Below are 27,732 nucleotides of genomic sequence, written 5' to 3'. Positions count from 1 at the left end.
TAAATAGATATAAATTATATCTATTTTAACCCTAATTCTAACCCTAATCATTATATAGACATATCATATCTAGATAATAATATATCTAGATATATAGATAAAATAAAAATAAATAGATAATAAAATAAAAATAGATAAGAGAAAATAAAAATAGATATCTGTTTATTTTATCTGTATAAATTTTTTCTATCTATCTAGATAGATATGTATATATATAAATATGTATATATATAAATATATATATCTATAAATAAATAAATAAAAATAAAAATAAAAATAAAAAATATAAATATAAATATAAATATATATAAATATAGAGCTATATATAAATATATATAATATATATAATATAAATATAAATATAAATATAAATATATATAAATATAGAGCTATATATAAATATATATAATATATAATATATAATATATATTATATAAATATAATATATATACTTATATATATATATATATATACATAGATATAAATTATATCTATTATAACCCTAATATATCATATATAGATAGAAATATATCTTATATATAGATAAAATATAGGTATCTATATTTATTTTATCTATATAAATTATATTTATCTATATATAGATAGATATGTATATGTATAAATATAAATATAAATATAAAAATATAAATATATAAATATAAGTACGTATAAATAGAAACACCTATAAATAAATAAATAAAAATATAAATATAAAATACTATAATATAAATATATATAATATATAATATAACATATTATCTATTATCTATTATATGCTATATATTATATACTGTATATTATATTTTATATTTTTTATTTTATATATTATAATTTATAACATATAATTTATAATTTATAATCTATAATTTATAATTCCTATTTTAATATATAATATAAATATATAAAAATAAATATAAAAATATAAATATATCTATATCTCTATATATAAATATATAAAAAATAAAATATAGATAGATAAAATTTATATAGATAAAATAAATATAGATATCTACCCATCTATCTACAGATAAATATATATTTATATCTCTCTATAGAGATGTATTTATATTTATTTATATTTATATATGTATAAATTCTATATCTACAGAATGAGTTGGGGCCAAAACTTCCTTTTATCTCGAAAAAAAAACCCAAAAACCCAACGGAAGCAACAAACCGGGTTTGAGAGGAGCCACGGGGAAGGAGCAGAATTTTCCCAGTTTTGTTTTTTTTCCCAGTTTTTGGTTTTTTTCAGCCAAATTTCCAAGGATTCTCTGAAGTCCGGGCAGGAATGTGGGAGGAGGATGAGGAGGGGGGCATTATATATTATATATATAATATCTATATGTTATATATTATATTATATATATAATATATATTATGATATATATTATAATATATAATAATATATAGATATTCTATTAATAATATCTTATATTATATAATATCTTTATATATATCTTATATTAATAATATCTTATAATATGTTAATAATATATAGATATATATAATATATAAATATAATTATTATTATATATATTATATATATTATATTATATAATGCAGTGTATAATATATAATATTATAGTTATATAATGTATATGTTATACAATATGTACCATAATATCATATATTATAAATATAAATATAACATATATATCTAATTGTTGTCTCCGCCCCCTGCCTCTGATTGGCTGCTGACGTGGTGACATCACTCGCGGTTCGTTGGGGGTTTTTTTTGTTTTGTTTTTTTGTTTTTTTGGCGCCCTCTCGTGCCGCCTTTTGGCGGAAAACCTTCCCGAGGATTTTGGGGAATGGGAAGATGGGGGGGGGGGGATCGGGGGATCCCGGGATCTCCCGCGGTGTCCTCAGTGCCCGGCGAGGAACCGCTGAGCGCTGCCGGGATGGGGGGGCATCGTAATGAGTGCTGGTTAATGACTGATAACTAATGACTGATAACTAATGGCTGATAACTAATGACTGATAATTAATGACTGATAACTAATGACTGATAACTAATGACTGATAATTAATGACCGATAACTAATGACTGATAATTAATGGCTGATAATTAATGGCTGATAATTAATGGCTGATAATTAATGGCTGATAATTAATGACTGATAATTAATGATTGCTGATCGATGACATTAAGCGAGGAGCTGCCCTCCCCCAGCTCAGGGTCGGTGTCCTTGTCCCCCTCTGCTCACCCCCAATACGTTTTTCCTCTCTCTTTTTTTTTTTTTTTTTTTTTTTTTTTTTTTTGTGTCCTTTTTTCTTTTTTATCTCCTTTATTTTTTTTTTTTAATCTCCGATTTTTTTTTTTTTTTTTTTTTTTTTTTTTTTTTTTTTTATCCCGCACCGCGGCTCCGCGCGGACCTTGGGCCGAGAGCTCCCGAGCCCTCCGCGTCCTGCGGGAAGGATTCCCCGGCACCTCCGAGCCCTGGGGATGCGCGGAGAGAAGTGGGGGGGGGGGGGGGCGGGTGGGGGGCACCCACGGGTGGGGGGATGCACCGGGCCTGAGCCCGGGGGTGAGGGGTGGGGTGGGGGAGTTCTGGTCACCCGTGGGTGCTCCGCTCACTCAAAAAGGGACAGGAAAACGTCCTGGGTGGGGGTCAGGGTGTGATGGGTGCGAGGTGGGGGGTCCCGAACTCCCGTGGGTGCTGGGCAGCCCCGGGCTCTGGCTCGGGGGGAGTCCCCCCCATCCCCCCCCGGTGCGATGGAGGAACCCGGCAGGGATGACAAAGTTCAGGAAAAAAATTTCTTTCCCTCCCTCGCAGGGCTGAGGAGCGCGGGGCAGGGGGCACCAACCCCCCCCCCCCCCAGGAGCCCTTCAGCTGCTCCTCGGATCCCGAATCCTGGGTGCAGGAGCAGCTCGGTCACCAAAGCCTCCCCCAGGATGGGACACGAGGGGACCCGGACACTGCCCCAGTCCTCCCACTCTGGCCTTGTCACCCGGCTGAAAGCTTTGGTTTCATTTTCCCTCTGCTTTCTATTCCCTCCTTCTCTGTTTTCCACTCCCTCACTTTTTGTTTTTTCCTTTTTTTCCTTTTTTCTTTTTTCCTTTTTTTTTTCCTTTTTTTTCCTTTTCCTTCCTTCCTTCCTTCCTTCCTTCCTTCCTTCCTTCCTTCCTTCCTTCCTTCCTTCCTTCCTTCCTTCCTTCCTTCCTTCCTTCCTTCCTTCCTTTCCTTCCTTCCTTCCTTTCCTTTTTTCTTCCTTTTTCCTTCCTTTTCCTTCCTTTTCCTTCCTTCCTTCCTTTTTCCTTCCTTTTTCCTTCCTTCCTTTTTCCTTCCTTCCTTTTCCTTCCTTTTTCCTTCCTTTTTCCTTCCTTTTTCCTTCCTTTTTCCTTCCTTTTTCCTTCCTTTTTCCTTCCTTTTTCCTTCCTTTTTCCTTCCTTTTTTCCTTCCTTTTTCTTCCTTTTCCCTTCCTTTTCCCTTCCTTTTCCCTTCCTTTTCCCTTCCTTCCTTCTTCCTTCCTTCTTCCTTCCTTCTTCCTTCCTTCTTCCTTCCTTCTTCCTTCCTTTTTCCTTCCTTTTTCCTTCCTTCCTTTCCCTTCTTTCCTTTTCCTTCCTTCCTTCCAGAATGCAGAGAGAAAGAAAAGAAAGCAAAGGGAAAGCAGAGAAAGAAAAGAGAGGGAAAGAAAGGAAAGAGGAGAGAGCAGAGAGATTGGATGAAAGGAAAGAAGAGAAAGGAAGGAGAAAGGAAAGAGAAATGAAAGAGGGAAAAAAAAAAGGAAAAAGTGCAAGGAGAAAGGAATAAAAAACAAAGAGCAAAGAGATCAGAGAGGGAAAGCAGAGAAAGAGCAAAGAGAAAGCAAAAGGACAGAGAAAGGAAAGAGGAAAAGCAGAGAAAGCAAAGAGAGCAAAGACAGAAAGTAGAAAGACACAGGAAAAGGGAAGAGATAAAACCTAAATCTAAGGAAAAGCAGCGAAAGGAGGAAGCAGAGAAGGCAAAGAGAGGGAAAGGAAAGAGAGTGAGAGGAGAGAAAGAGTAAAGGAGAGAGAGAGAAAATGTAGAGAGAGCAAAGAGAGAAAGAGAAGATGGAGAGAAGGGACAGAGAGCAGGGGGATGGGGAGAACCTCCAGGGATGGCAGCTCTGGAGAGGAAAAGCAGGAAAAACCAGGATAGGGATGAACCCTCATCAGGTTCCCCCTTGGTCATAAGGACCGAGATCCAGGTGGTGCCCACCTCACCTGCTCCCACTTTTCCTCCCCCCTGCTCAGGCTCCTGCTGACTCCAAGGAGCTGGCACAGCCTGGGGACACCAGGACAGGGACAGGGACACAGGGACAGGGACACAGGGACAGGGACACCAGGACAGGGACAGGGACACAGGGACAGGGACAAAGGGACAGGGACAGGGACACAGGGACAGAGACAGGGACACCAGGACAGGGAGAGGGACAGGGACAAAGGGACAGGGACACCAGGACAGGGACAGGGACAGAGGGACAGGGACAGAGGGACAGAGACAGGGACACCAGGACAGGGACAGGGACACAGGGACAGGGACACCAGGACAGCGACAGGGACACAGGGACAGGGACACAGGGACAGGGACAGGGACACAGTGACAGAGACAGGGACACCAGGACAGGGACAGGGACACAGGGACAGGGACAGAGGGACAGGGACACCAGGACAGGGACACAGGGACAGGGACACAGGGACAGGGACACCAGGACAGGGACACAGGGACAGGGACACAGGGACAGGGACAGGGACAAAGGGACACCAGGACAGGGACAAAGGGACACCAGGACAGGGACAGGGACAAAGGGACAGGGACACAGGGACAGGGACACAGGGACAGGGACAAAGGGACACCAGGACAGGGACACCAGGACAGGGACACCAGGACAGGGACAGGGACAAAGGGACAGGGACACAGGGACAGGGACACAGGGACAGGGACAGGGACACCAGGACAGGGACAGGGACACAGGGACAGGGACACAGGGACAGGGACAAAGGGACAGGGACACCAGGACAGGGACAGGGACACAGGGACAGGGACACCAGGACAGGGACAGGGACACCAGGACAGGGACAGGGACACAGGGACACCAGGACAGGGACACCAGGACAGGGCCAGGGACACAGGGCCAGGCCAGCAGACTCCTCACTCCTCCTCCTTGATGTCCTGCAGAGAAATCATCCCTGAGCTGAACTGGGGAACCCAGACCAAGTCTTTTTGTTGTCATTTTACTCCCAGCGAAGCCCCTTCCTAAGCAGCTGCAGAAAAACTGGGAGCTGGGAGTCCAGGAAAGCTCCTGCTGCAGGGAAACAGAAAAAGGAGGGAAGGGGATGGATGGGAGCAGAGCCCTGGCAAGGCATGGAAAAGGGGAGCATCCCCTGCCCACCCTGCACCTGGATCCTCTGCAGTCCCAGAGCCAAACTTCATTTATTTGGGATTCACTCCTCATGGAGCACACTCAGCAGTCACTGAGTTTTGGTTTGATGAAAGAGCCAGACAGCAAAACCTCCTTAAATTGGACATTTTATTTCATTGCAGAAGAAAATCCAACATAGGCCTCGTTATGTTATGCATCTTTAATTATAAAAATAAGCAAAGAAAATAACTTGCATCTTTCTCCTTACTATGATATGTTTCAAATAACCTTTATATGAACACACTGAGCTTTAAAAATGTAATTTAAACAATAAATAATGACATATACCAGATATGCTCACTGTTTATTCCAGTACTCAGCAAAAAAAAAAAACCAAACAAAAAACAACCCCAAAACAAAACAGAAAACTCAAAACTCTCTCTCCCTTTCTAAGTCTCTTTAAATTATAAATAGATAAATGCAAATTTATCATGGCACAAAACATCTAAAGTGCAAACAAATCACAATGAGAATCATGCAAACGTTTCTAGAGAAGCCCCTCCCTGCCCCCAAGTGAAATCACTTTGCAATGAATGCAAGATTAAAAAAAAAAAAAAAAAAAAAATTAAAATAAAAAAGCATTAGAGATGAAATAAACTGTGAAATAGCTGGACTCAATCTGGAGACTCATTCCCCATCCCCTGGGGGATCTCTACCCCCAAACCCAGGGGATGGGGAAGGGGTTTCCCCTCTCCCTGTCCCCCTTTCCTATTTAGGGGGAGCTTTCAAGGACCAACCTGGGCTGGGTGGCAGAGGTTGGGCAAGGTGAAGCCCAGGCCTCTTGATCTGGGGGGTCTGGGGCTTCCTTCCTATTCCAGGATGGGGGAAAAAAAGGAGCAACTACAGCAGCCCCAAGCTGGGGGGATGCAGGGGAGGGTTTGGGTTGCAGAGGTGCTGGGTACCTGTGATCCCAGAGCAAATCCAACCAGGGGGAGATAATTTTTCCCCCCCCTCTATTGAGGGGAGAAGAAGTTTTAAGACCCACTGGGAGAAGCAAGTTAAGGATGACAGGTCAAAAAAATGAAAGGGTTTGGGGGTTAAGCCCCCAAATCAACCTGATAAACTTCTTTTTAGTTTTTCCCAGGACTGGAGAAGCCACCTTGTCCTCAGGAGCATCTCCAAGGGGGGCTGGGAGGTGTCCCCAGGATGCTCAGCTGGGACTTGGGGCACCCCAGCTGGGCACAGCCCTCAGCAGAATGCAGCCCCCTCCCCTCCCCCCAATTCCTCCATCCAGGGAAAAACTTTGCAGGAATTATTTCCCCCAGGAGCAATCTTGGTGCAAAGACCCCAGGAGACTTTTCCATGGCCTCATCCCTGGTTTTTCCCAAGCTCCAGGTGTGATGCTGGAGGGGGCAGAGGCACCGTCCTGGGGTCACTTCCTAAGCACAAGGTTGAATTTTTTAGGTCAGGATATTCAAGGGGCCTTTGGTTTTCACCTTGAAAACTTCTTTTTTCTTACTCTTATCTACCTGACTGCAATTTAAGAACAAGCAATATTGCATCCTGCTTGCCCTGGATGGCATGATTCAAAAAAGAAAGAAAAAAGAAAAAAAAAAAATAATAGAATTAACAACCCTCTACCATCAGCAACATTTTTTTTTTTTTTTGCTGCTTGCAATTTTATGACAGCACTTTTTGGGCTACAACATGTAATGAAGACAGCAATATTAGCAATGCTGCCACTGCATCTGGTTTCAATATATTAGCAGCAAGTTATTGTTTAAAGGCTTTGTGGTATTAAAAAAAAAAATAATTGAAGGAAAAAAGAAAAAAAAAAAAAAAGAAGTTATATTGCTTTAGATTTTGCTAAAGAAAAAAATAGATCCCTCCTTTATTGGCTCTCTAAGTAGCTGAGCAAGAGTCATCCACTCTGCAGACAGATTTGGAGCACTGGAACTGGCCTTGTTGCTTGCACACCACAATGTGGCTTTTTTTGGCTTTTTTTGGCTCCCTAAAGCCCAGCCTGGCTACTGTGCAGAGCTTGAGGGAGCCCCAGCAGCTCCTGGGAGGGAGAGGCAGAGCCCAGAGCATCAACCCCTGTGGTCCCTTCAAGGCAGTCCCGTTGCTTTCCTTCTGGAACCTAAGAGAATGGAAGGGGTTTTTTGGGTTTTTTTTTCCTGCCTTCTCCCAGAAATGGACTTTCTAAGAGAATTTTTAGCCTCTGGCAGCTCTGAGATCCCAAAGCAGCTTTTTTGTTGGCCATCTGATAAGAACCCAAATAGCTCTGGAGCAGCACTCGGGCACGGCCACAGCTCAGAGCAGCTCAGTGGGGATAGGGCTGGCCAGCCTCAACTCTTTCTTATTTTAATTTTCTATTTTTTTCCCATTTTAACTCTGAGATGCTTGGTTCTGGCCCTGCCTTAATCATTTCTGTCCTAAAGGTTTTTTTCTCTCTTCCATTAGAAAGAAAGGCCATGGAGTAGCAGGTGAACTCTTGGATGGGACAGAGATAGTGTTTCCAGGAAAAATAAAATAAAAAAGAAATAGCTAACTTACAAAACTAAGTTTATGCAATAAAGTTATTATATTCTGCTCCTTTTAAGCAGACTCTTGTGGAATCTATGTACAGTACATGACAGATAAGAACCCAAATAGCTCTGGAGCAGCACTCGGGCACGGCCACAGCTCGGAGCAGCTCAGTGGGGATAGGGCTGGCCAGCCTCAACTCTTTCTTATTTTATTTTTTATTTTTTTCCCATTTTAACTCTAAGAAGAGAGGCTTGGTTCTGTCCCTGCCTTAATCATTTCTGTCCTAAAGGTTTTTTTCTCTCTTCCATTAGAGAAAAAGGCCACGGAGTAGCAGGTGAACTCTTGGATGTGACAGAGATAGTGTTTCCAGGAAAAATAAAATAAAAAAGAAATAGCTAACTTACAAAACTAAGTTTATGCAATAAAGTTATTATATTCTGCTCCTTTTAAGCAGACTCTTGTGGAATCTATGTACAGTACATGACAGATAAGAACCCAAATAGCTCTGGAGCAGCACTCGGGCACGGCCACAGCTCGGAGCAGCTCAGTGGGGATAGGGCTGACCAGCCTCAACTCTTTCTTTTTTAATTTTCTTTTTTTTTTTTTTTCATTTTAACTCTAAGAAGAGAGGCTTGGTGCTGTCCCTGCCTTAGTCATTTCTGTCCTAAAGGTTTTTTCTCTCTTCCATTAGAGAAAAAGGCCACGGAGTAGCAGGTGAACTCTTGGATGGGACAGAGATAGTGTTTCCAGGAAAAATAAAATAAAAAAGAAATAGCTAACTTACAAAACTAAGTTTATGCAATAAAGTTATTATATTCTGCTCCTTTTAAGCAGACTCTTGTGGAATCTATGTACAGTACATGACAGATAAGAACCCAAATAGCTCTGGAGCAGCACTCGGGCACGGCCACAGCTCAGAGCAGCTCAGTGGGGATAGGGCTGACCAGCCTCAACTCTTTCTTTTTTTAATTTTCTATTTTTTTCCCATTTTAACTCTGAGAGGCTTGGTTCTGTCCCTGCCTTAATCATTTCTGTCCTAAAGGTTTTTTCTCTCTTCCAGTAGAAAGAAAGGCCACGGAGTAGCAGTTGAACTCTTGGATGTGACAGAGATAGTGTTTCCAGGAAAAATAAAATAATAATAAAAAAGAAATAGCTAACTTACAAAACTAAGTTTATGCAATAAAGTTATTATATTCTGCTCCTTTTAAGCAGACTCTTGTGGAATCTATGTACAGTACATGACAGATAAGAACCCAAATAATTCTGGAGCAGCACTCGGGCACGGCCACGGCTTGGAGCAGCTCAATGGGGATAGGGCTGGCCAGCCTCAACTCTTTCTTTTTTTAATTTTCTATTTTTTTCCCATTTTAACTCTGAGAGGCTTGGTTCTGGCCCTTCCTTATTCATTTCTGTCCTAAAGGTTTTTTCTCTCTTCCATTAGAGAAAAAGGCCACGGAGTAGCAGGTGAACTCTTGGATGTGACAGAGATAGTGTTTCCAGGAAAAATAAAATAAAAAAGAAATAGCTAACTTACAAAACTAAGTTTATGCAATAAAGTTATTATATTCTGCTCCTTTTAAGCAGACTCTTGTGGAATCTATGTACAGTACATGACAGATTTTAAAACTATTTATACCACAGTTAGAGCAAGACCTTTAATACTCTAGTCTTAAGACAGGGTTTTTTTTGTTGTTAGATCTCTTTTAAAGCTTCAGACAGTTAAATACAGTACAGAGATGTTAGCTTTTAAATACAATGTGAGATTATGCAACCTTCTGACTAGCTTCAACCATAGACTGGCACCTCTTTTAATCATTTCCCTAGTACAAAATGTTCCTTTCCTGATCCGGGGTGTGTCAGGGGGTGTAATTTTAACTCATTTTGCACTCCGGTGCCACGTCCCGGTCACTCAAATCCCCCCCAGCAAGCGAGTGGGGAAACCAAAAGGGTTCAAGGGAGCTGTGTTGGGAAGGGTTAGGACTGCATGACATGAAAAGACCAAGAATATGACATTCATATTCCTCCATGGCCAGCACAGATTCATAACACGAATTCCACTGACATCTTTAGGATGTGCAAGAGTTCTCAGTGCATCTCTCAGCTCCTACCACTTTACTACAGGGCAGAAGAAATTCTCCTCCCTGCTGGCAAATCTTCAGCGGGGTCAGGCTGGAGGCCTGACCACTCTATTTAAGACTGTCGGGGGGTATTTTGTTGTGGGAGGGAAAAAGAGATGGAGAGGTTTGGGGTTTTTTTTGGACAGGGGGAGGAAAGCCGAGAGGCGGAACATGCAAAAAAGTTTCGCTGCGTTTTTTTTTTTTTTTCTCGTTGTTCGAGAGGAATAGAAAACCTTAAAATGACTAAATCTAAAACCAGTCCCTAGTTGGCATGAAAACTAGCTACAGTACACTTGGGTTTGGGTGCATGACTCTTCTAGAAGAGAGACTTCAGCTTTGGTAGTGCTTAGCATCCCTTCCACACCCAGCGCCGCTCCCCCCTCGGGGGCTTTAGGAGCTCTCGGCGGAGCCGCGCTTGGCGTGGGCTGGGAGGGAGCCCTCACCTCGCAGGTTCCTGAAGTAGAGTTTGAGCTTCTGAGGCTCCGTGATCCGTCTCCTGGAGAAGTCAGCCCGGGGGTGGCCCTGGGAGCAGTGATCTGTCTGCAGGAGGTGGAAGAGGCTGGCCATGTTGGGCCCGATCTTCTCCATCAAGCTGTCCTTGATGGTGCTGACGGTCTCCTCGTCGCACTCCAATAAGCTTCTCACCAGCTTGTTGTAATACCTGCAAGGGAATTCCCAGCTGTTATTCCATGGCTGCTCCTTGGAAACAAGGGGAGAGCCCACCCCGAGCGTGGGGAGCAGCCCAAGGGAGCAAAAACTGAGAAGCAGAATTTTTGAAGCCGTTCGGGGAGCGCGTTGGAAATGGATTTTGGGTCGTGCACACCCAAGGGATTTCTCAGATGTCCTGGACCTGCAGGTGCTGTGCTTGTGATGCAGGGAAGGGACACAACCTGTTGACCACCTGATTTCATTGTCCTCCCTCCTCCAGCTCTGGGAGGCCCCAGGCACAAGTGGTTCAGGTGTCAGGCTGGAGGATGGGGAAGAAGGGGAAAGGGAGGACCTCACAGGACCCAGAAATTGGCTCTTGGGGATGTTTTACTCTCCACTGAACAACCCGAGAAGTTTAGGAAGAAAAAGAATTGCTGGACATAATGCCCAGCACCAACCAGGAGGGCAGACCAGAGAGACCACAGGTCTGAGCCAGCATCACCCTTCCTCTGACTGTTCCCATCCCTGTGGCACCATTCCCTTCCATCCCTTTCCCTTCCCTTCCATCCCTTTCCCTTCCCTTTCATCCCTTTCTCTTTCCCTCTATCCCCAGCCTTTAGAGAGGGACCAAAAGAGGAAGAAGCAAGCTCAGCCCAAGCAAACCTCTCATCCCAAATACCTGCTGTGCAGGGATTTCTGGGGGACAAATCTATAGGATCAGTTGTCACTTCCAACAAGCTGCCCATGCATTAAACCCCAAGGGGGGACCTTCCACCTTGCCCTGGTGCTGCTGCCTTCCAGCAGCCTCAGGTACACGTTCCCTGCTCAGGGAGGGAGCCAGGAAAGTGCTGATTTGTGTTCCCAGAGCTGTTTGGGCTGAGTGGAGAACAAAACCCCAAGGAGTGACCTTCCATGGGGCTACAGGAGACAGGGCACAGCCCTGGGTGCAGAGCTGGCTGGGGCAGGGAGAGCACAGCTGGGACGCTGCTCTGCCAGAGGACGTCTTCCCAGGCAGAGAAAGTTGGGAAAAGAGGAGCAGTCCCATATTAGCTGGGCTCCTTCTGCCTGCAAGGCTGGTGGGGAACTTATTTTAAGCCTTTAAGGTCACGGTGACATTTTTCCACGGGAGAATAACCTGCAGGTGGAGGAGGGGAAGGAAGAGGGAAATGAGAGTTCACATTCAAACTCCTTTCCTAATGCTCAGCTCTGGCCTTTTCCAGCAGCCAGGGGAGGTCAGGTGAGGTTAAAGATTCTGCTGCATTTGAAGCACAAAAGGCTCAGGCTTTGGCAGGGGGGAGCCCAGGGCAAGCCCAGCTCAGCTGTGGGAATATTCAGGTCTGAAGGGTGCCCAGCAGAAGGCATCTGTGTGAGCCATGCCTCCAGCTCCCACCAGTCCCAGTCGGGCAGGACAGGAGGGACAGATCCTCTCCACCTTCCTCTGCTGAGCTCCTGCCCCTCCAGCACACAGACACAGCCTGGGTGGGTTCCAGAGCTGCAATCAAAGAGCTCCACGAGTGCCTTTTGGTAGCTGGGCTGCAAAGACAACAAGGTTTTCCTCTCCTCCTGCTCCTGCCACCAGATTAAATCACAGGAAGATGCTATGACCTTTAACTACTTCCTCTCAGTGTCCCAGGCCAAGTGGCATATTCTTATTCTGTGGCTATGTTGGGACAGGGGCTGGGAAAGCAGGATGTTTTAGGAGACCTGAGTGTAAACTATTAGCTGGGAAATCCTGCTGCTTTTGTTACTCAACATGTCATAATATCCTTTGGCTTCCACAGGGGTTGGTGGCTGTGGGGGAGGAGTTGAAGGGACAGGAGCCCTTGGTCCTTTGGAGAGGAACCTCCCCAGCACAGAGAACATCACTCCATCCTCCTTTGCTGAAGTGCCCACACATCCCTCCTTCACCCCAAGGCCCCCAAAACCCCCCCCCAAGGGCTCTTAAACTCAGATTAACCCAAACCAGTAAAATATTGATGCCTCAGAGCTGCCTGCTCCTCAGGGGAAGGCTCAGGGAAATCCCTTCCAAATGTGCTTGGGAAAAGACACCCAAGGATAATTTCCCCCTTCCCACAAGTAGAGTTTGCTGGGTATAATAATTACAGAGGCTTTTTAATAAGAAATTCTTGCTGGCCAGAGATACAACATCTCCATATCCCCTTCCTACCTCTCCTAGGCCAGGTCTGGAGGCTCAGAGATATTTCTAGCTCAAGCCCAACAACCAGCCCAGGGGCATTTGCAAAGCCCTTCAATTGCAGCTTGGTCTGTTTGCACTCAAATTGTCCAGAATATTTACTCCAACTATTCAGAAAGATCCCTTTTATCCCAATCACAAGACTCAGCACTGATTGTTCCAGGATTGAAGAGGAAAAAATCCCTGTCCTTGCAGTGTGACCGTGCAGGCTGCAGCAGCTCCCTGAGGCCTCTCCCTGTCCCTTGTCCTTGGAGGATGGGGCCAGGGAAAAGTTCTGTGCTCAGACAGCACATCCCTGCAGGCAGCCTTGGCTATGGAGAGGGAAAAGGGAGGAAGACAACCCTAAAAGTGACCTGAGAACATCACACTATCCTCAGAAATACACACCATGGCATAATAAGGTTAGAGAAGAGAGGGTTCCTCCCGTTGCCATGGTAACTTAGTCACCAAGACCTTGTTGGGTGCCCTAAACCCCAAATGGGATGGCTGCTGTCTGAAGAGGTGAATAAAGGTGCAAGAATAGATTGAGAAGCTCTAAAGTGCTCAATCTAAAGTGCTCTTGAGCTCTAAAGTGCTCAAGTGATGTTATAGCAACCAAACTGGGCTGGTATTTCAAACCTCTGCATTGAAAGGAAAAGAACTTAACACTTAAACTCCAGCAGCAATCTCCTTACACCAGCAATCTACACCTAGTTAATTGTATGATTCTCCCCTGGAGAGGTTTATAAAATGTCTTTACCAAAAAGAGAATCAGAGGAAAGCTGGTAAAGCTTAAGAAGGCTTTGAAAAAGCAGAGGTAAAACTTACCATGGAGCAACCTGGGTTTGAAACTCATTTTATTCTGCTGCAGAATCTGGGTTTGAAACTCATGGGGTGCTCATTTTATTTCCTGGCAGCTGCTAGAGAGAAGCTGAGCCCTGAACTCTCAGGCCAGCCTCCAAACTTTGTAATATTCAAACTCAGACTTATTCACAGAATCTTTAAGTTGGAAGAGACCTCCAAGACCATCCAACCTTTGGCTAACACCACAGTCAACTCCTAAACCATGTCCTGGAGAACCAAGCCTTTGAAATACCTCCAGGGATGGTGACTCCACCACTTTCCTGGGTCATTCAGATGGCTTCAGGGAAAAAATATTTCCTAATATCCAGCCTAAACTTCCCCTGGCACAGCTTCCATCCCTTCCCCCTGGAAAAAAGGCTTTGAAAAGGCAGAGTGTTACTTAGGCTGAGCTGTGTTAGAATGGTTCAGGTTGGAAAGGACCTTACAGACCATCTAATTCCAACCCCCCAGCATGGACTTGTAAGAAATGAGGAATTTGGGGTCCCTTCTCCTTTCTTTCTCCCCCCATCCCTCATTCCAGCTGAGGAAAACCCCACGTACCGGTTTGAGAACTGATTTGGGAGCTGCACCACCTCTGTGATGGCTTCAGGGTTCCTTTTGGCAATGCCACACATGTCCAGCTTGCTGTAGCATTCCTCCTGCACCTCTGAGATCATCCTCTGGAAAGTGGAGCATCTCCGGATGGCAAGGAACACCTTGGATGTCACCCCGTTGGCAATGCACTTCAGGCTTTCTTTCACAAAAGCTTTTCCCTGGAAAAAGAAGGAAAAAAAAAACCCCAAAACCTTCAACTCTAACAGGTGTCAAAGGAAAAGATGCATAACTGCACCTGGCTACTCTTAATTACCCTCACTGCAATTATGGACCTGCTGGAGGTGCCTTAGTGAGTCCAGCAGGGAATTGGACCCTAAATGTTGGCAATTATTGCAGAATTATATTCACAGCATTTCCAGTTGGGGTGCACACAGCAGCCCTGGGGGAAGAGATTTTGGCAGTGGGGATGTCTTGGTGTCACCTGAGCTGACAGTGCCTGGCCCAGAGGTAGGAAAACCCCCAGGCTGCCCACCAGCCCTCCAGGTGCTTTAGGAGCTTCCAGGTTTTTCCTTGGGAGCCAGAGCACAAGGAATGAGGAGCTGTGTGCCTTTTTGGGAAGAAAGGACAAATATTTCCTGATATCATCCTATTTATCCCACCGTGAGCAGCTGCAGCTCTGGAGGGGCTGATCTGGCCACTCATTCCCAAAAAATTCCAGTTGAAATCCCAGCCCTGGGCCAGGTCCCATAGCCAGGAGCTTCACTTTGTTGGAAGAACATTTTGATTTCCTCCTGAAGAGGAAACATTTTGATTTCCTCCTGAAGAGGAAATTCAGCTCTCTGCCCCACAAAACTCCCCCTTGCCAAGAGCTCACACAGAGCATTCATCCAGCACGTGGAAAATGTAGGGAAGAGCCCTGAAGGATGAGTTTGGAGCCAAAAAACCCAAACTGGGCTGCAGAGGGGCAGCAGGAAGGGCTGCAAGAAGGGAAGGGCTCAGCCTGCACAGACCCCACCTCCAGGAGGACAGAGATTTTATTTTCTTTATGCTTAAAAGTGTCCTTTTAATTCAGCACATGCTTTGGTGCAGCAGGACTTTATCAGCAATCATAATAAAGCTGCTGATAGAAATATTAATATATAAAAACAGAATAGAGAAATATTCTGAATTTCCATCAATCCCTCCAACACCCAGGGATTATTCCTCACCCCTTGATGCTGGCACTGTACCTGAGTGTCAAATTTAGCAGCACTGTAGAGGAAGGACTTGCAGATGTCATACATCCCATCCGTGTCACACGTGGAATTTTCCAGGCAGGCAAAGGCCCCACAGCCCACCTGGAGGGCACTGTTCAGGCACCGAACCACTTCTGCTGCAGAGAGAGGCAGAAGGTTAAGGGGGCACTCACAGCAGCCAGATGTGTCCAGCTGCAGGCAAGCAGGAGCCTTCCTGGCTTTCTGAGGGGGTTGAGCAGTGCAGGGATGCAAAAAAATCACCAAGGAGCAGGAACTCCAACTACTGAAACCTTCAGCTGGGCAGCTACAGGTGGTAAAGGAGGCAACATCTTGGGTGAGATGAAGGCTTGCAGCTCCATCCCAACCTAACTCTGAATTTTTGCATTTACAGCTTTTTTTCTGGCAAAGGCAGAAGGTGGGAGGATGGACCATGAAGAGCTCGGGGTGATGAGGTCTTCTCCATCGTCTCCACCCCAACCTAACTCTGATTATTTCCATTTACAGCTTTTTTTTCTGACAAAGGCAGGAGGAAAGAGAATGGCCCACAAAGAGCTCTGGGTGCTGAGGTCTTCTCCACAGTCTCCATCCCAACCTAATTCTGATTATTTCCATTTACAGCTTTTTTTTCTGACAAAGGCAGAAGGTGGGAGGATGGACCACGAAGAGCTCTGGGTGGTGAGGTCTTCTCCATGGTCTCCATCCCAACCTAACTCTGCTTTTGTCCATTTACAGCTTTTTTTCTGACAAAGGCAGAAGGAGGAAGGATGGACCATGAAGAGCTCTGGGTGCTGAGGTCTTCTCCATGGTCTCCACCCCAACCTAATTCTGATTATTTCCATTTACAGCTTTTTTTCAAGTTCCTACAACAAAGGCAGAAGGAGGAAGGATGGACCACGAAGAGCTCTGGGTGGTGAGGTCTTCTCCATGGTCTCCATCCCAACCTAACTCTGCTTTTGTCCATTTACAGCTTTTTTTTCTGACAAAGGCAGGAGGAGGAAGGATGGACCATGAAGAGCTCTGGGTGGTGAGGTCTTCTCCATGGTCTCCATCCCAACCTAACTCTGCTTTTGTCCATTTACAGCTTTTTTTCTGACAAAGGCAGAAGGAGGAAGGATGGACCACGAAGAGCTCTGGGTGATGAGGTCTTCTCCATGGTCTCCATCCCAATCTAATTCTCCATCCCATTTACAGCTTTTTTTCTGACAAAGGAAGAAGGAGGGAGGATGGACCACGAAGAGCTCGGGGTGCTGAGGTCTTCTCCATGGTTTCCATCTCAACCTAACTCTGATTATTTCCATTTACAGCTTTTTTTCCAAGTTCCTACAACAAAGGCAGAAGGAGGAAGGATGGACCACGAAGAGCTCTGGGTGCTGAGGTCTTCTCCACAGTCTCCACCCCAACCTAATTCTGCTTATTTCCATTTACAGCTTTTTTTCTGACAAAGGCAGGAGAAAAGAGGATGGCCCACAAAGAGCTCGGGGTGACGAGGTCTTCTCCATGGCCTTAGACCAAAGGGAGGTGAGAGCATCCTGGCAGCATCTGGCTCACAAACCTTTGCAAATGAGCCTGAGGTGAAGATGCTTGCCACTAAACTGGCATGAAATTGGCCCTTGGTGGCAGGAAGCCCTGCTCTGGCCAGCTGGGGAGGGATTTCTGAATGCTTAAAAAGCCTTAAAGTCTCTAGAAAGAAGATTTTGAGCTTGCTTGTCAGTTCTCAGGAGCACAGAGGACCCAGCTGGGTGCTCAGCACCGAGCTGGTACCCAGCAGCTTGCAAGCACAGTCCAGAAAGGTCCCAGTGCAGGAGACTGAGAAAGAAAAGGGTCATTTGGGCAGAGCAAGTTAAGGTAATGGAGCTGAGCATGTATAATTAAAATTATACATGTATAAAATGTATAATTAACATCCTTGAGTCAGCCTCATGGAGGGTATCCATGTCACCCCTTCTTTTTTAGTGCAGATACTTGGCTTTTTACCAATGAATCAGCAGTATTGCCACATGATTGCCCTGAAATTAGGAGGGATTAACCTTTTTTTTGGTGAGCTGAACATCTGTCCCCTTATGTGTCTGAGCAAGGCATATTCATTACTTTTGCAGATCAGGTTACAAGACATTCTTTAGGAAGAAATGCAAACCCAGCTCAGGATCCTAGGTGTGAGAAAAGTGAGGATTTGCATGGAGGGGAAGAGAGCACACCTTGAAGTTGTAGCCTCAAGACATTCTCTCTGTAACTCGGATCTTTAAGGAGAAGAGGAGGCAAAAAAAAAAAAAAAAAAAAAAAAATTATATATATAAAAAAAATTAATTTAATCACCCCTCTTTATTCTCTGCTCTTGCTGCCGTGCCTGAAGGGAGGAATATTTGGTAAGCTCATCCTCTTCATAACCTCACACAACTCCTTCCCACAATTATGTTTCCACAGGTTCAAATGCTAACTTTGCTTTCAGCAGACTTAGTGTGCATTAAGCTTTTATTGTTTTAGGCACGGTGCAAGAGTGAGCCCCTATGTTTCTATAGCAACCAAATACAAAAGGAAATTGAGCAAACACCCTGGTATAATGCTGCAGAGCCTTGCAGATCTAAAATAAGCCATCCCTTAATGAGCTCCAAATTAGAGAGCTAATATCTTTTCAGTATACTAGGAGACAGATTTTTAATTTCCATTGTTCCAGACAATGTGTCCAACTTATCTCAGCATCTCCTGCACAAAGTAGAGACCTCCAGAGCTGACTTGCCAGCAATTTTTTTTTTTTTTTTAACCCACTGGAAAAGCAAGTTGGCTAAATGTCACAATTGGATTTTTCTGGTATCATCTAACTGATAGCAATCAGGTTTGGAAAAGAAATGCAAGCAGTGGACAGTTTCTAGGTTACTGCATTCTTCAAAGTCTCCTCTTGCTCTCCCCCTCTTTTGAGCAGGCAGATGTTGGGCAGAACAATGGTTCAGTCCAATTTCCACGGATTTTATCAACTTCCTAAAAAGCAAGGAATTTAACACCAGAGTATGAGTGCAATTGGAGAAGAAAGGTACATGCAAGCAGGGGAGGAGGAGAAGAAGAAAAAAAAAAAAGTACATGGAACTCATGGGGGAGGAGAGAGAATGGATTGCATCCTGCAAGCAGCTCACACACCGGTTCCCTGACCCAGCTCCTGGAAGGAGAAGATTTCTTCTCCAGCTCTGCCCCAATATCCTGCATCCGACCCTTAAATCAATATTTGCTCCTGCCGGCCATAAAGTTTATAAGAAAAAAAAAACAAAAAACCACCAAGGAAAAAAAAAACAAACCAACCAAGAAAGACTTAAAGAAAAAAAAAAAAAAAAAAGAGGAAAAATCAGCAGTAAAAATATCTGAAACAGTTTAACACATCAGGGCTGAGGCTCCGAGCCCTCCTTGCTGGGTGTTACCTGAGTTCTGGACTGCAACCCTGGGTTTCCTGGGGCTCACAGAGTCATTCTGTTCAGCTTCATAGGACGCAGACGCACTGATCACCAGCAGCAGGAGAAAACCAGACTTTAGGAGCATTCTCTGACAAGTTTCCGCTAAGTGTGGATTTTTTTTTTTTTTTTTGGGGTGGGATTTTTTTTTTTTTTTTTTTTTTGGTATATGTGTGTGCTCTCTCTCTCTCTCTCTCTCTCTTTTTTTCCTCTTCCACTTCGGCTTGAGCAAAGATGTGGATCTGGATACGCGCTCCCAGGGAAAAAGAGCAGGGAAGCTGCGGGGGTTGCGGGGAGATGGATGCGGCTCCCGGGCTCTGCCGGACCCCTCTGGCTCCTGCTGGCTGGGGGACCAGGAGCAGCTCCCAGGGCTTTTATAGCCGCCCTTATCGGTCCCCCCGGCGGCTGCCGAGCCAATCGGGAGGAGCTGGGCAGAGCCAAAGGCAGACTGGACTCATTCAAAGCCCCAGAAAAAAAAAAAAAAACCACCAAAAAAAAAAAACCAACCAACCAAAAAAAAAAAAAAAAAAAAAAAATTGCAACTTCACAGGAAGAATATTTTCCAGCCAATTAAAAGTACCTGCCAAACAACAATAACCCAAAAGTTAAGCGGTGGGAAAGTCATCTCTCTGGGTGGGTGTCTGGGTGTCCCCCCTCCTCCTTCCCTCCTCATCCCCCCCCTCCCGACTTCCTATGGATGATTGAGCTCAAGGAAATGACGGGGCAGTCCTCAATCTTCCCCCACCCCCCCTCAAAAAAAAAAAAAAAAAAAAAAACCCCACAAAAAACCCAACCCCAAACCACCTGCCCTTTCAGAAAAGATCTTTTAGCAGGGGGAGAGCAGCTGGGAAGAAGAGGGGAAGGGGCACCCCAGGCTCTCAGAGGGACTCCAGCAGACCCCAGCCCCCCCCAAAAAAAGGCAAAAAGGACATTACCTGTGGGGAGGCATCACCTTTTGCTGCCAAAACACGTGTGCACAGCTCTGAACCCATGGACACCCAGACTCCAGCTCACGTAGGCAGATGCAAATCCCCTCCCAGAGCCCAAACCCCTGCTCCTCACAGGCCAGTCCTGAGCTCCTTCCCCTCCCTTGCACAGCTCCCAAACCCCCCTGTCCATCCCTCTGACTCCAGCCTGCCCTTTTTTGCTCAAGAAACAATTTTTTTTTTTAGGTGTTTGGTGGTTTTTCTCCCTCCCCCCACCTCGCCCCAAGACTCAATCCTGTTTTTCAGATTTCATAACGGGAGGAGGCACCCTAATGCTTGATTTAATCTTTATTTTAATAGGCACATAATGAGGATTAACACACTGGAGAACTGATTACCCTCTACACCAGAGACAATTTAAGGCTCTGAGTGTTTAAGGGATGAAAGTACAAGCAGGAGCATTAAGCCTTAGAGCTGAAAGGAAATCGGGAAGGTGCAAGGAGAAAGAAGATTTAGAGATAAAAAAAAAAATAAATAAAAAAAATGACAAGTTCCTGCAGCTTAGAATAAGTCGAAAGCTTCAGCTCTCAGATATTCCTGATCAGGGGGGAGATAGCTGCTTTTGGATCTGGAGCAGGGTTGATTCCCACTCAGCTCTAAACCCAGGATCTTTTCTGGGGAGGGAAAAACTCTCTCATCCCTGCGGTGCTGGGCGAGGAAAAGTGGCTCGGGGAGACCCATGGATCCATCCCTGCACAGAAGTTGCCTTTGGATGAACCATTTTTACAAATCTCATTGAAGTGGAGGTGCAAAAAAAAACCACCCCTCATCCTCTGGGCATTCTGTCAGGTTTATGGGTGGCTAAATTGAAGTCAATAAGGAAGCAATTTAAAGAAAAACAGAAGTAGCCTCTTCCTTAGTGGAGCTCCAGAATCAGTGCCCTCTGCTTTGCCTCATTCCTGGCTATTTTTTCCTCAAGTTTGACAGCTCTGACCCTGCCAATGGGACCATTCTGGTTCCTCAGCCCATCCCTGAGCTCTGGTTTCTTCTGGGAGGGAGCTGAGAGCTCAGGTTGGGCTGTGCAGCCCTGGTTCTGGTGGTGGATTTGGTGTCAGCTTCCCTTGGAACAGGAGCAAGGTTGTAGTCCTGCCTTGGGGTCAAACTAACAGCTGTGCCAGATGTTCCCAGAACAGTCAAAAAGCACTGAAACAGAAGGGTTTTGGGTTTCCTCTCCGTTTGGGGACATCGAGCCAATTTCATTAAATAAAGAAGAAAAAAAAAAAATTAAAAAAAAAAAGCAGCAGCCCTGCAAAAGCACTGTGGGGTTTCTACTTACTAGGACTGGTCCAGTTTGCAAGTGGGAATAATCCCATAAGGGTTTGATTCTGATTAAATCAAAAGCAACTCTGGCATTGACTTCAGTGGGGGATGAATCACCCTTCTATCTAAGTCCTGTTTGGAGTGAAAGCACTGCATTTTCCACAAAATTGAATTTCAAACTCAAAGCCCTGTTTCTCCACCCCTCCACCCCCAAGGTGAACATTCCTACTTGTCTTTTTTTTAATGTTTTAGTCTCAACTGAAGTCATCTGCAAAACAAACCAGGTTGTCCTGGCCCTCCAGCACGTATCCCTCCTGAGTTGATTCCAAGCCTTAGGAAAAATTAGGAGCAAGCAGTTCCTCTAGATACTAAAATCCTTCCAGCACGTTTTCTAGGCTTTCCCCTATCATTATCCCAGGGCTGATTTACTCCTTTAGGGACATATTTCATTTTTGTGCCTACCACCTATTTCTCAAGCAACCAGTGGGGAAGAGGAACAGGAGATGGACTGAAAGATGAGGCTGAGTTTGGGAATGGGACAGGGCACTACAACACATACGTTGGATCAGGATGAGGCCAACATGATAACACCAGAAAAGCTTTATCAAGTCTCCAGAAAGTCCCTTTTTATTGCTTTAAGGAGGTGAGAAAGGACTGAAGGACCCACACTCAGCTGGTGTCAAACTGGGCAAGAGTCTTGCACAAGGAAATTTCTGCATGGGACACCTGAGTCCTTTGCTACCAGAGGTTCTTATTCCCACCTGGATGACTTCTTTCCCACACTGAAGGCAACAAGAACTGGAAAATCCTCCTGTAACTTCCATTCTGCACCCACAGGAAGATGGCTGAGGAGTTTGGCTTCACTCAGGCTTTTAAAGAGAGCAAGAAGCAGCTGGAGGAGAAATCATGGGACTTTGGAAGGATTGGTGGTTCGCCTACACCAGGGACCCATCTCCAAGATCACTGCTAGGTTTAGGGATACAAGAAGAATGCTGGGATCCCTTCCTCTTCCTCTCAGTTAATAGCTGGCCTGGACCATGGAGATTTCACCAGATGAGAGAAAAATGATGCAAAACCCCCACAGAAGTTCCACTGTTTGTTACTAAAGCCTCAGCATAAAGTGCCAGGAGAATTTTCTCTGGGGCTTCCATTACAGGTACATGCCCTGAGCAGAAGGGTTTCTTTCCTGGCTGATACACATGAAAAAAAAAAAAAAAAAAAAAAGAAAAAAGGAAAGCACTGTTAGCCCTGAGTGAACCATCCCCTTCTTTTCCATTTCCCTTCCAGAGCTTCTGTTCAGCCCCACACTATTGTGCTCCTGTTTGTTCCCAAGGTGGTAGGGTTTTCATCAGTCCCACACTACTGTGCTCCTGTTTGTCTGTTCCCAAGGTGGTAGGATTTTCCTCAAGAAAGAAATATGGGGTGGGGGGAATCAAAAAAGGAAAAAAATAGAGGAGAAACCCAAGAGGGGGGAAACCCAAAGTCTCTAACACACACTCACACCCCCCTGCTTTGTGCTCAGCTGCTGCCTGGCTGGAAGCTGCCATTGTGTAACTGGATCCCTGCCCACCTTTCAGCCCCCTCGACCCCCCCCTTCTTTTTTCCCATCCCAGGACCCTTCCATTCGCTCCGCTCCGGAGGGACGTGAGCAACTGCATCACCTCGGGAGTCAGCAGCTCTCTCCTGTCCCTCCCTCCCCGGCTGCTCCTTCCCAGCAAAACCAACCTCCTCTTAACGCCGGCGACACTTGGGCACACACGTACGCAGCCACCCCACCCTTTTCCTCCTTGACACACCGCAGTTAACCCAGGGATGGGCCGGGAAAAAGCTGCCAGGGAGCAGCGCGGTGAGGATGGGACCAGGCAGGGGCTGAGCACCTTCCCCTCCTCCTCCTCCTCTCCGGCGTGCGTGGAAGCTGATGGAAAACAAACCAAAAAAAAAAAAAAAAAAAGGCTTCGTGGGTTGGAAGGAGCAGAGCTGTGCTGTCTCCAGGCCTTGAGAGCTCGCCAGCTGCCTGCACACAGCTGGCTGGACCAGCTCCTCAACAGGTGCACATTAGGATAACCACCAAAATTCAGCTTCATCTCCACCATGGCTCTGATGCGTCACCGCACGCCGCCGGGATGCGATTCCCCGCCGAGGAGTAAGAAACCAGGAGCAGCTTCAATTACCCCGAGAGCCTAAAAGCAAAAGTAAGGGAGAGGCTAAGCAGAACCTTTTAATTTGCTTAGCCCAAATGAATAACCCCGGCTGCACCGGTGCAAGTGATGTCAGAACTTGTTCCAAAAGGCAGGAGACAATCTGAGAGTTACCTGGGTGTCTGCCCCAACAAAGCCACTGGGAGCTGGCTGCCAGCTTTGGCCTTCGCTCTGGAAAAGCTGGCAGCAACAGCAGCAAGAAAAATCAGCTCCAAATCTTGGTCTTAAACAAAGGGATTTAATATCTCTGGCTCACAGGCAAAAAAAAAAAAAAGTCAGAAGAGGTTGAATTGTGTCACGACCGCTGTGTGTTGAAGCTACGATTGTTTCGTGCCCAACGTCAGGTTGCAACTATGTGTGACTTAATCAGGAGCAGAAAGGCAGGCAGGTTACAGGTCCTCTCATGTTACTGTGCTACAGGATTTATTCAATTCACACAATTTGATTTTTTTTTCCCCTTTTCTTTCATAATTACCTATCTCAGTGTACGTCTGCTGGGATCGTTTTGTCTCTTGTAAAAGCGAGGCACGATGAAAAGTGATTACTAATAATAACCCAGTATTCCCTTGTAATCCTCTGCTTTAAAGCCTGACTGCCTCTTTCGATGGGATTTTGATTCAAACCAAATGTGCACCACATAGCAGAGACATAAAGAACTTTCAGCACTCAATTCCTGGTCCCTTGGCCTGATCCAGGCAGGGAAAAATCTCTGGAAGGGGAACCAGCCCTTTAAAGGCATTGCTGGGGCAGGCTGACAGCTTGGCTCCTCTCTAACCAAACACGGATAGCACTGGCTCGGGCTGGATTTATACCTGAAAAACAGACTCAGAAGGGTTTTTTAATCCTTCCATTCAGCAGCAAGAGGAGCCAGTCCCAGCCCCAGCCCTGAAGCAGCAGCCAAGAGGAGCTGCAGAAGCAGGAGGTGGCCCACGGAGGCGAGGAAGTGGTGTTTACAGGAGGCAGTGTGCTTTGGCAGGTTATCCCCAAGCCTGCTGATGAGTAATGGATTTTTGGAGGATGCACATGGAGACAGAAGGTTTGGCACACACTGGCAGAGCTCTTCACCTGGACTCAAAGCAACCTCAGCTTTGTGGAAAGGAGGAGGAAGCCCCCAGAATTTTAGGGTTGGGTGGACGTCCCTACGACCCCCACCGCATCTCCTCTCTGGAGCCCATCAGGTGGCTGAGCCAAAACCCAGAAGTGACTGCAGCAAGAATTAATCCCAACCCTAATTTTGGGGGGCTCTGAGCGAGGCCTTTCCCCAGGTAACCCCCCCCCCATCTCCATGCATTCCCACCTCAACCCTCTTGGCCACAGAGGGCACCCCCAAGGCTTGCGAGGGAAGTTTCCCTCCCCCTGCTCCCCAGCCTGATGACACCAGCAAATATCTAAAGAGTTTCTTGCAAAGGCTTGCCTTAACCAGAAAGAGGATCTCTCATTAAAGCATAAAATTAAACACTTCAGAACAAAGATATTGGCACATTAATATGGAGATTCTGCCTCACCCTGCCTCCTTCATCAAAATGCATCAGCCCTTCATGTGCAATTTGCATTGGAAAGCGTAGGAGCCACATAGCATTAACAGCTGTGAAATTGGTGTCATTCTTAAAGGTTAAAATAAACCCAGCTATTCTCTAAAGCTGCCAAGCATTTCTTTGCAAGATCTATGGCCAGAGCCTTCATGAATCATGAATTTGCCTTTTTTTTTTTTTTTTTTTTTTTTTACCCTGTGTGCCGTTGAAGGATCCTCGAGAAGATCTTGGCCCCTGTTTCCAGGCAGGCAAAGAGCACTCCTTGCTCAGCTTCTTGCAGGGTGAGCCCAGTTCTAGGTGTGAAATAAGGGAAGGAAGAATCAGGCAGGAATAGACATTTCAAGTTACACAGAAGGTCTTTAAAAATAAACAAAACAAAACAAAACAAAACAAAAAGGAAAAAAAAAAAAGGGGGAATGACACAGCAGCCTCCTCACTTTGCTCTTGAGAAAGTCTCTTGAAACTTTTCTAGCCAATAGTTACTGGAATTTGTTTTGCAAGAGTGTAATTTTTAATTTTTTTTTCCTTTTTATTGCTATAACAAGTCACAGATCCTAAAGTTAGTAAATTAAATATTGTGGTTACCGTACTCACAAGAACATTTAACACAAGAATCCTTCTTTCTCTGTGATTTTTCAGAAGCTAGAAAGATCATTCCTAGGGAAAAAAAAAATATTAATTGCCAAGGTCTAAATAACACAGTCCCTTGGGCAGATAAGAGGAGATGAGTATGGTTCTGGAATGCAAAACATATAGAAAAAAATGGGAAAATTCCTCTGGGAATTGCAGCCTCTGGTGCAGCCCCAGGACGGAAGGTCCCTTGAAGTCACAGCACCTCCTCATTTTGGGGCTACTCAAAGCACAAATGCTTCTTGTCCCAGTCCTTGAAATACCTGGCAATAGACAGAGTACTTTTAGAGGGAAACCAGGGAAATTTCCCATATTTTCTCCAAGCTTGCCAATACTCCAGCTATTCCTCTCCTTTCAGACCTGGTGAAACCCACTGCATCAGTGATGGCCTCAGAAGAGAAAAATCCCCTGTTTCCTCAGCACTGATTGAGCTTCCCTGCTCAATTTAATGAGAATTTAATATTTGAGAATTTAATAAACTTGAGAATTTAATATTTTTCATGCTAACTGGAGGGAATAACAGGACCATCCACCTCTTTTCTCTCCAAACCTGGACACACAGTAACAGTGAAGCTTTCTCCATCACTACCAAACCCTACTCACCCTGCAAAACCCCCAGAGATGGGGTTTTGCCTCCAGGTGAGGACAGGAGGCTCAATCCAAGCAGGAATGGTCCTGGAGCAGCTTGTCCCCAAGCTGCTGTCCCCATCTGCTGCTTTGGGTGTTAAACCTTGCTCACTGCTGAGCTCCTTTTGGGATGCAAAAAGTCCCAGGCATCGCAGGGATGCAGTTGGCTCTGGGTTGGCTTCCAAGGGAGATGCTGAGGAATTCCCCCAGCAAGGTTTGGGAAGCTGGAAAAGCTGAGTTTGGGGTTTGGTGGAGAAGCAAGGCAGCATCTCTGCTTCTCTGCTCCCTGCCTCCTTCAGCAGGTTCAGTTTGGGGAGGGGGTTTTGCTGCTCCCTCCTTGTGCAAGGGAGCAGAAAAAAGCAGCAGGGAGCTCTGAAGAAAGTGTTGTGGCTTCCAAGCTGGTTTCTATTTTTCTTCTCCCCTCTCTCCCTTCTTTTTTGATCAAAACTGAACTTAAAATAGAAGAGGAAAAGGGTTTGCATAAATACCTGACAGCTGCTCCAAGCTCTTTTGCTAGCAGAGGAACTAGCAGAACAGCACAGAACCTGATTTTTTAGTTCAGGTTTGGCCCATTTGTTAGGAAAAAAGACAGGAGAAGGTGTTATCAAAGCAGCTTGGCAAGTGAGGGACAAGAGTGAAAGAAAGAAACTGGAATTTAGGGAGAGGACCAAATGAAAGGGACAAGGATAAAGGACACTCTGAGGGTGACAATGAAGAAGCAAACCTGAGGCTGTCCCCTACCTCCGAGGTGGTATCTGCCATGGAAAATTTCACCTCCCCCCATTTCCTGACAGGGATGAGATCACAGTTCCAGTGTCCACATTTTTAAGGCAGGCTGTTGGTTTTTTCCCCCCATTCTCTAGAAGCCAGAAGGGAGCAGATTGTGCAGAACAGAGCTCCAAAGGTCCTGTATCATGTTGGGGCCAACAGGTGAAGTTTTTAGGGAGCCTGGAAAGGGAGGGGAGAGACACCCACAGCATCCCCCACCTCAACTCAGTTTGCTTTTCAGCAGCAAGAAAACCAGAGACATCACTAAAGAGGACACTCAGTTTTCAGGGAAGATAACAGCCTGGCCAGCAGTGTAGTCTCTTCTGAGAGAACAATCCCTTTGTAGTCCCAAATTAAGATTTATCTTCCAGATCAGAGTTGCATCAGCTGGAAACTAAAACCAGAGCAGCCCCAAGTTGATTGTCTTTTTTAATTGTCACTTATTGGCTGGTGTGCAGCCATAAGAAAAAGCATCTTAAAGGCCTTATATGAACTGGGGATTTGCCCCACTTCAAGCCAGCACACTGGAAGATTTGGCCAGGATTTCTGGTTTACATGTTCCAGCATGGAAGAGCAGCTTTGTGCATTGCAAACACCTAAACTCCAAGGGTTTTTATGTGGGAAACTCCATTGTTTTAGCTCATAATTTTAATTCTAAATAGAACAAAGGAGAGCTTTTATCCCCATGTAATGTCTGTCACAAGCAGAGGGCCAGTGTCAAGAACCTAACATCTCAGCTAGATCATCAACCAGCAATCAGGACTGGCTCTGCTCTTTCCTAAGAAAGACAGGAAAATGCCCACAAGCCTCAATTTAAGATTAGCAGAATTCAGCCTTCCATGCTCTTCATCCAAAAATTAAAAACC

General features: G+C 45.3%; 1 protein-coding gene and 3 long non-coding RNA genes across 4 annotated transcripts in view; 2 read left to right on the top strand and 2 right to left on the bottom strand.

Annotated features, from left to right (window-relative positions):
- Positions 1 to 16,365, top strand: part of LOC139788786 (uncharacterized) — a 33,909-nt gene extending 17,544 nt beyond the window's left edge. The window contains exon 3 of the long non-coding RNA XR_011722938.1: positions 16,277 to 16,365. This is a non-coding gene — a long non-coding RNA (uncharacterized lncRNA). The remainder of the gene's footprint in view (positions 1 to 16,276) is intronic.
- STC1 (stanniocalcin 1) lies at positions 5,486 to 19,306 on the bottom strand. Its single transcript, XM_071729001.1, has 4 exons — positions 18,836 to 19,306; positions 15,426 to 15,568; positions 14,203 to 14,414; positions 5,486 to 10,638 (listed from the first exon to the last, which is right to left on the bottom strand). The coding sequence occupies exons 1-4, from the start codon at positions 18,951 to 18,953 to the stop codon at positions 10,368 to 10,370; spliced, it is 744 nt and encodes a 247-aa protein (XP_071585102.1). The 5' UTR covers positions 18,954 to 19,306; the 3' UTR covers positions 5,486 to 10,367.
- Positions 16,617 to 18,678, top strand: LOC139788795 (uncharacterized). Its single transcript, XR_011722941.1, has 3 exons — positions 16,617 to 16,949; positions 17,528 to 17,794; positions 18,349 to 18,678. It is a non-coding gene; the product is annotated as an uncharacterized lncRNA (long non-coding RNA).
- Positions 19,307 to 20,126: 820 nt separating the features above from the next.
- LOC139788809 (uncharacterized) lies at positions 20,127 to 23,516 on the bottom strand. Its single transcript, XR_011722944.1, has 5 exons — positions 23,424 to 23,516; positions 22,833 to 23,291; positions 22,215 to 22,301; positions 21,128 to 21,243; positions 20,127 to 20,994 (listed from the first exon to the last, which is right to left on the bottom strand). It is a non-coding gene; the product is annotated as an uncharacterized lncRNA (long non-coding RNA).
- Positions 23,517 to 27,732: the final 4,216 nt, after the last annotated feature.

Source organism: Heliangelus exortis, chromosome 30 (genome assembly GCF_036169615.1).
Source record: "Heliangelus exortis chromosome 30, bHelExo1.hap1, whole genome shotgun sequence".
Taxonomy (NCBI): Eukaryota; Metazoa; Chordata; class Aves; order Apodiformes; family Trochilidae; genus Heliangelus; species Heliangelus exortis.
Note: the sequence above shows the minus strand (reverse complement) of the source record. Positions and strands in the feature narration are given on the sequence as shown.

What these genes read in the sequence shown, in the direction of transcription:
- STC1 (XM_071729001.1), bottom strand. Translation starts at nt 18,953, where the DNA reads ATGCTCCTAAAGTCTGGTTTTCTCCTGCTGCTGGTGATCAGTGCGTCT. An exon ending in GGTTGCAGTCCAGAACTCAG is followed by an intron (nt 15,569 to 18,835) that starts GTAACACCCAGC and finishes CTCTCTCTGCAG; the next exon opens with CAGAAGTGGTTCGGTGCCTG. An exon ending in CCAAATCAGTTCTCAAACCG is followed by an intron (nt 10,639 to 14,202) that starts GTACGTGGGGTT and finishes ATTCCCTTGCAG; the next exon opens with GTATTACAACAAGCTGGTGA.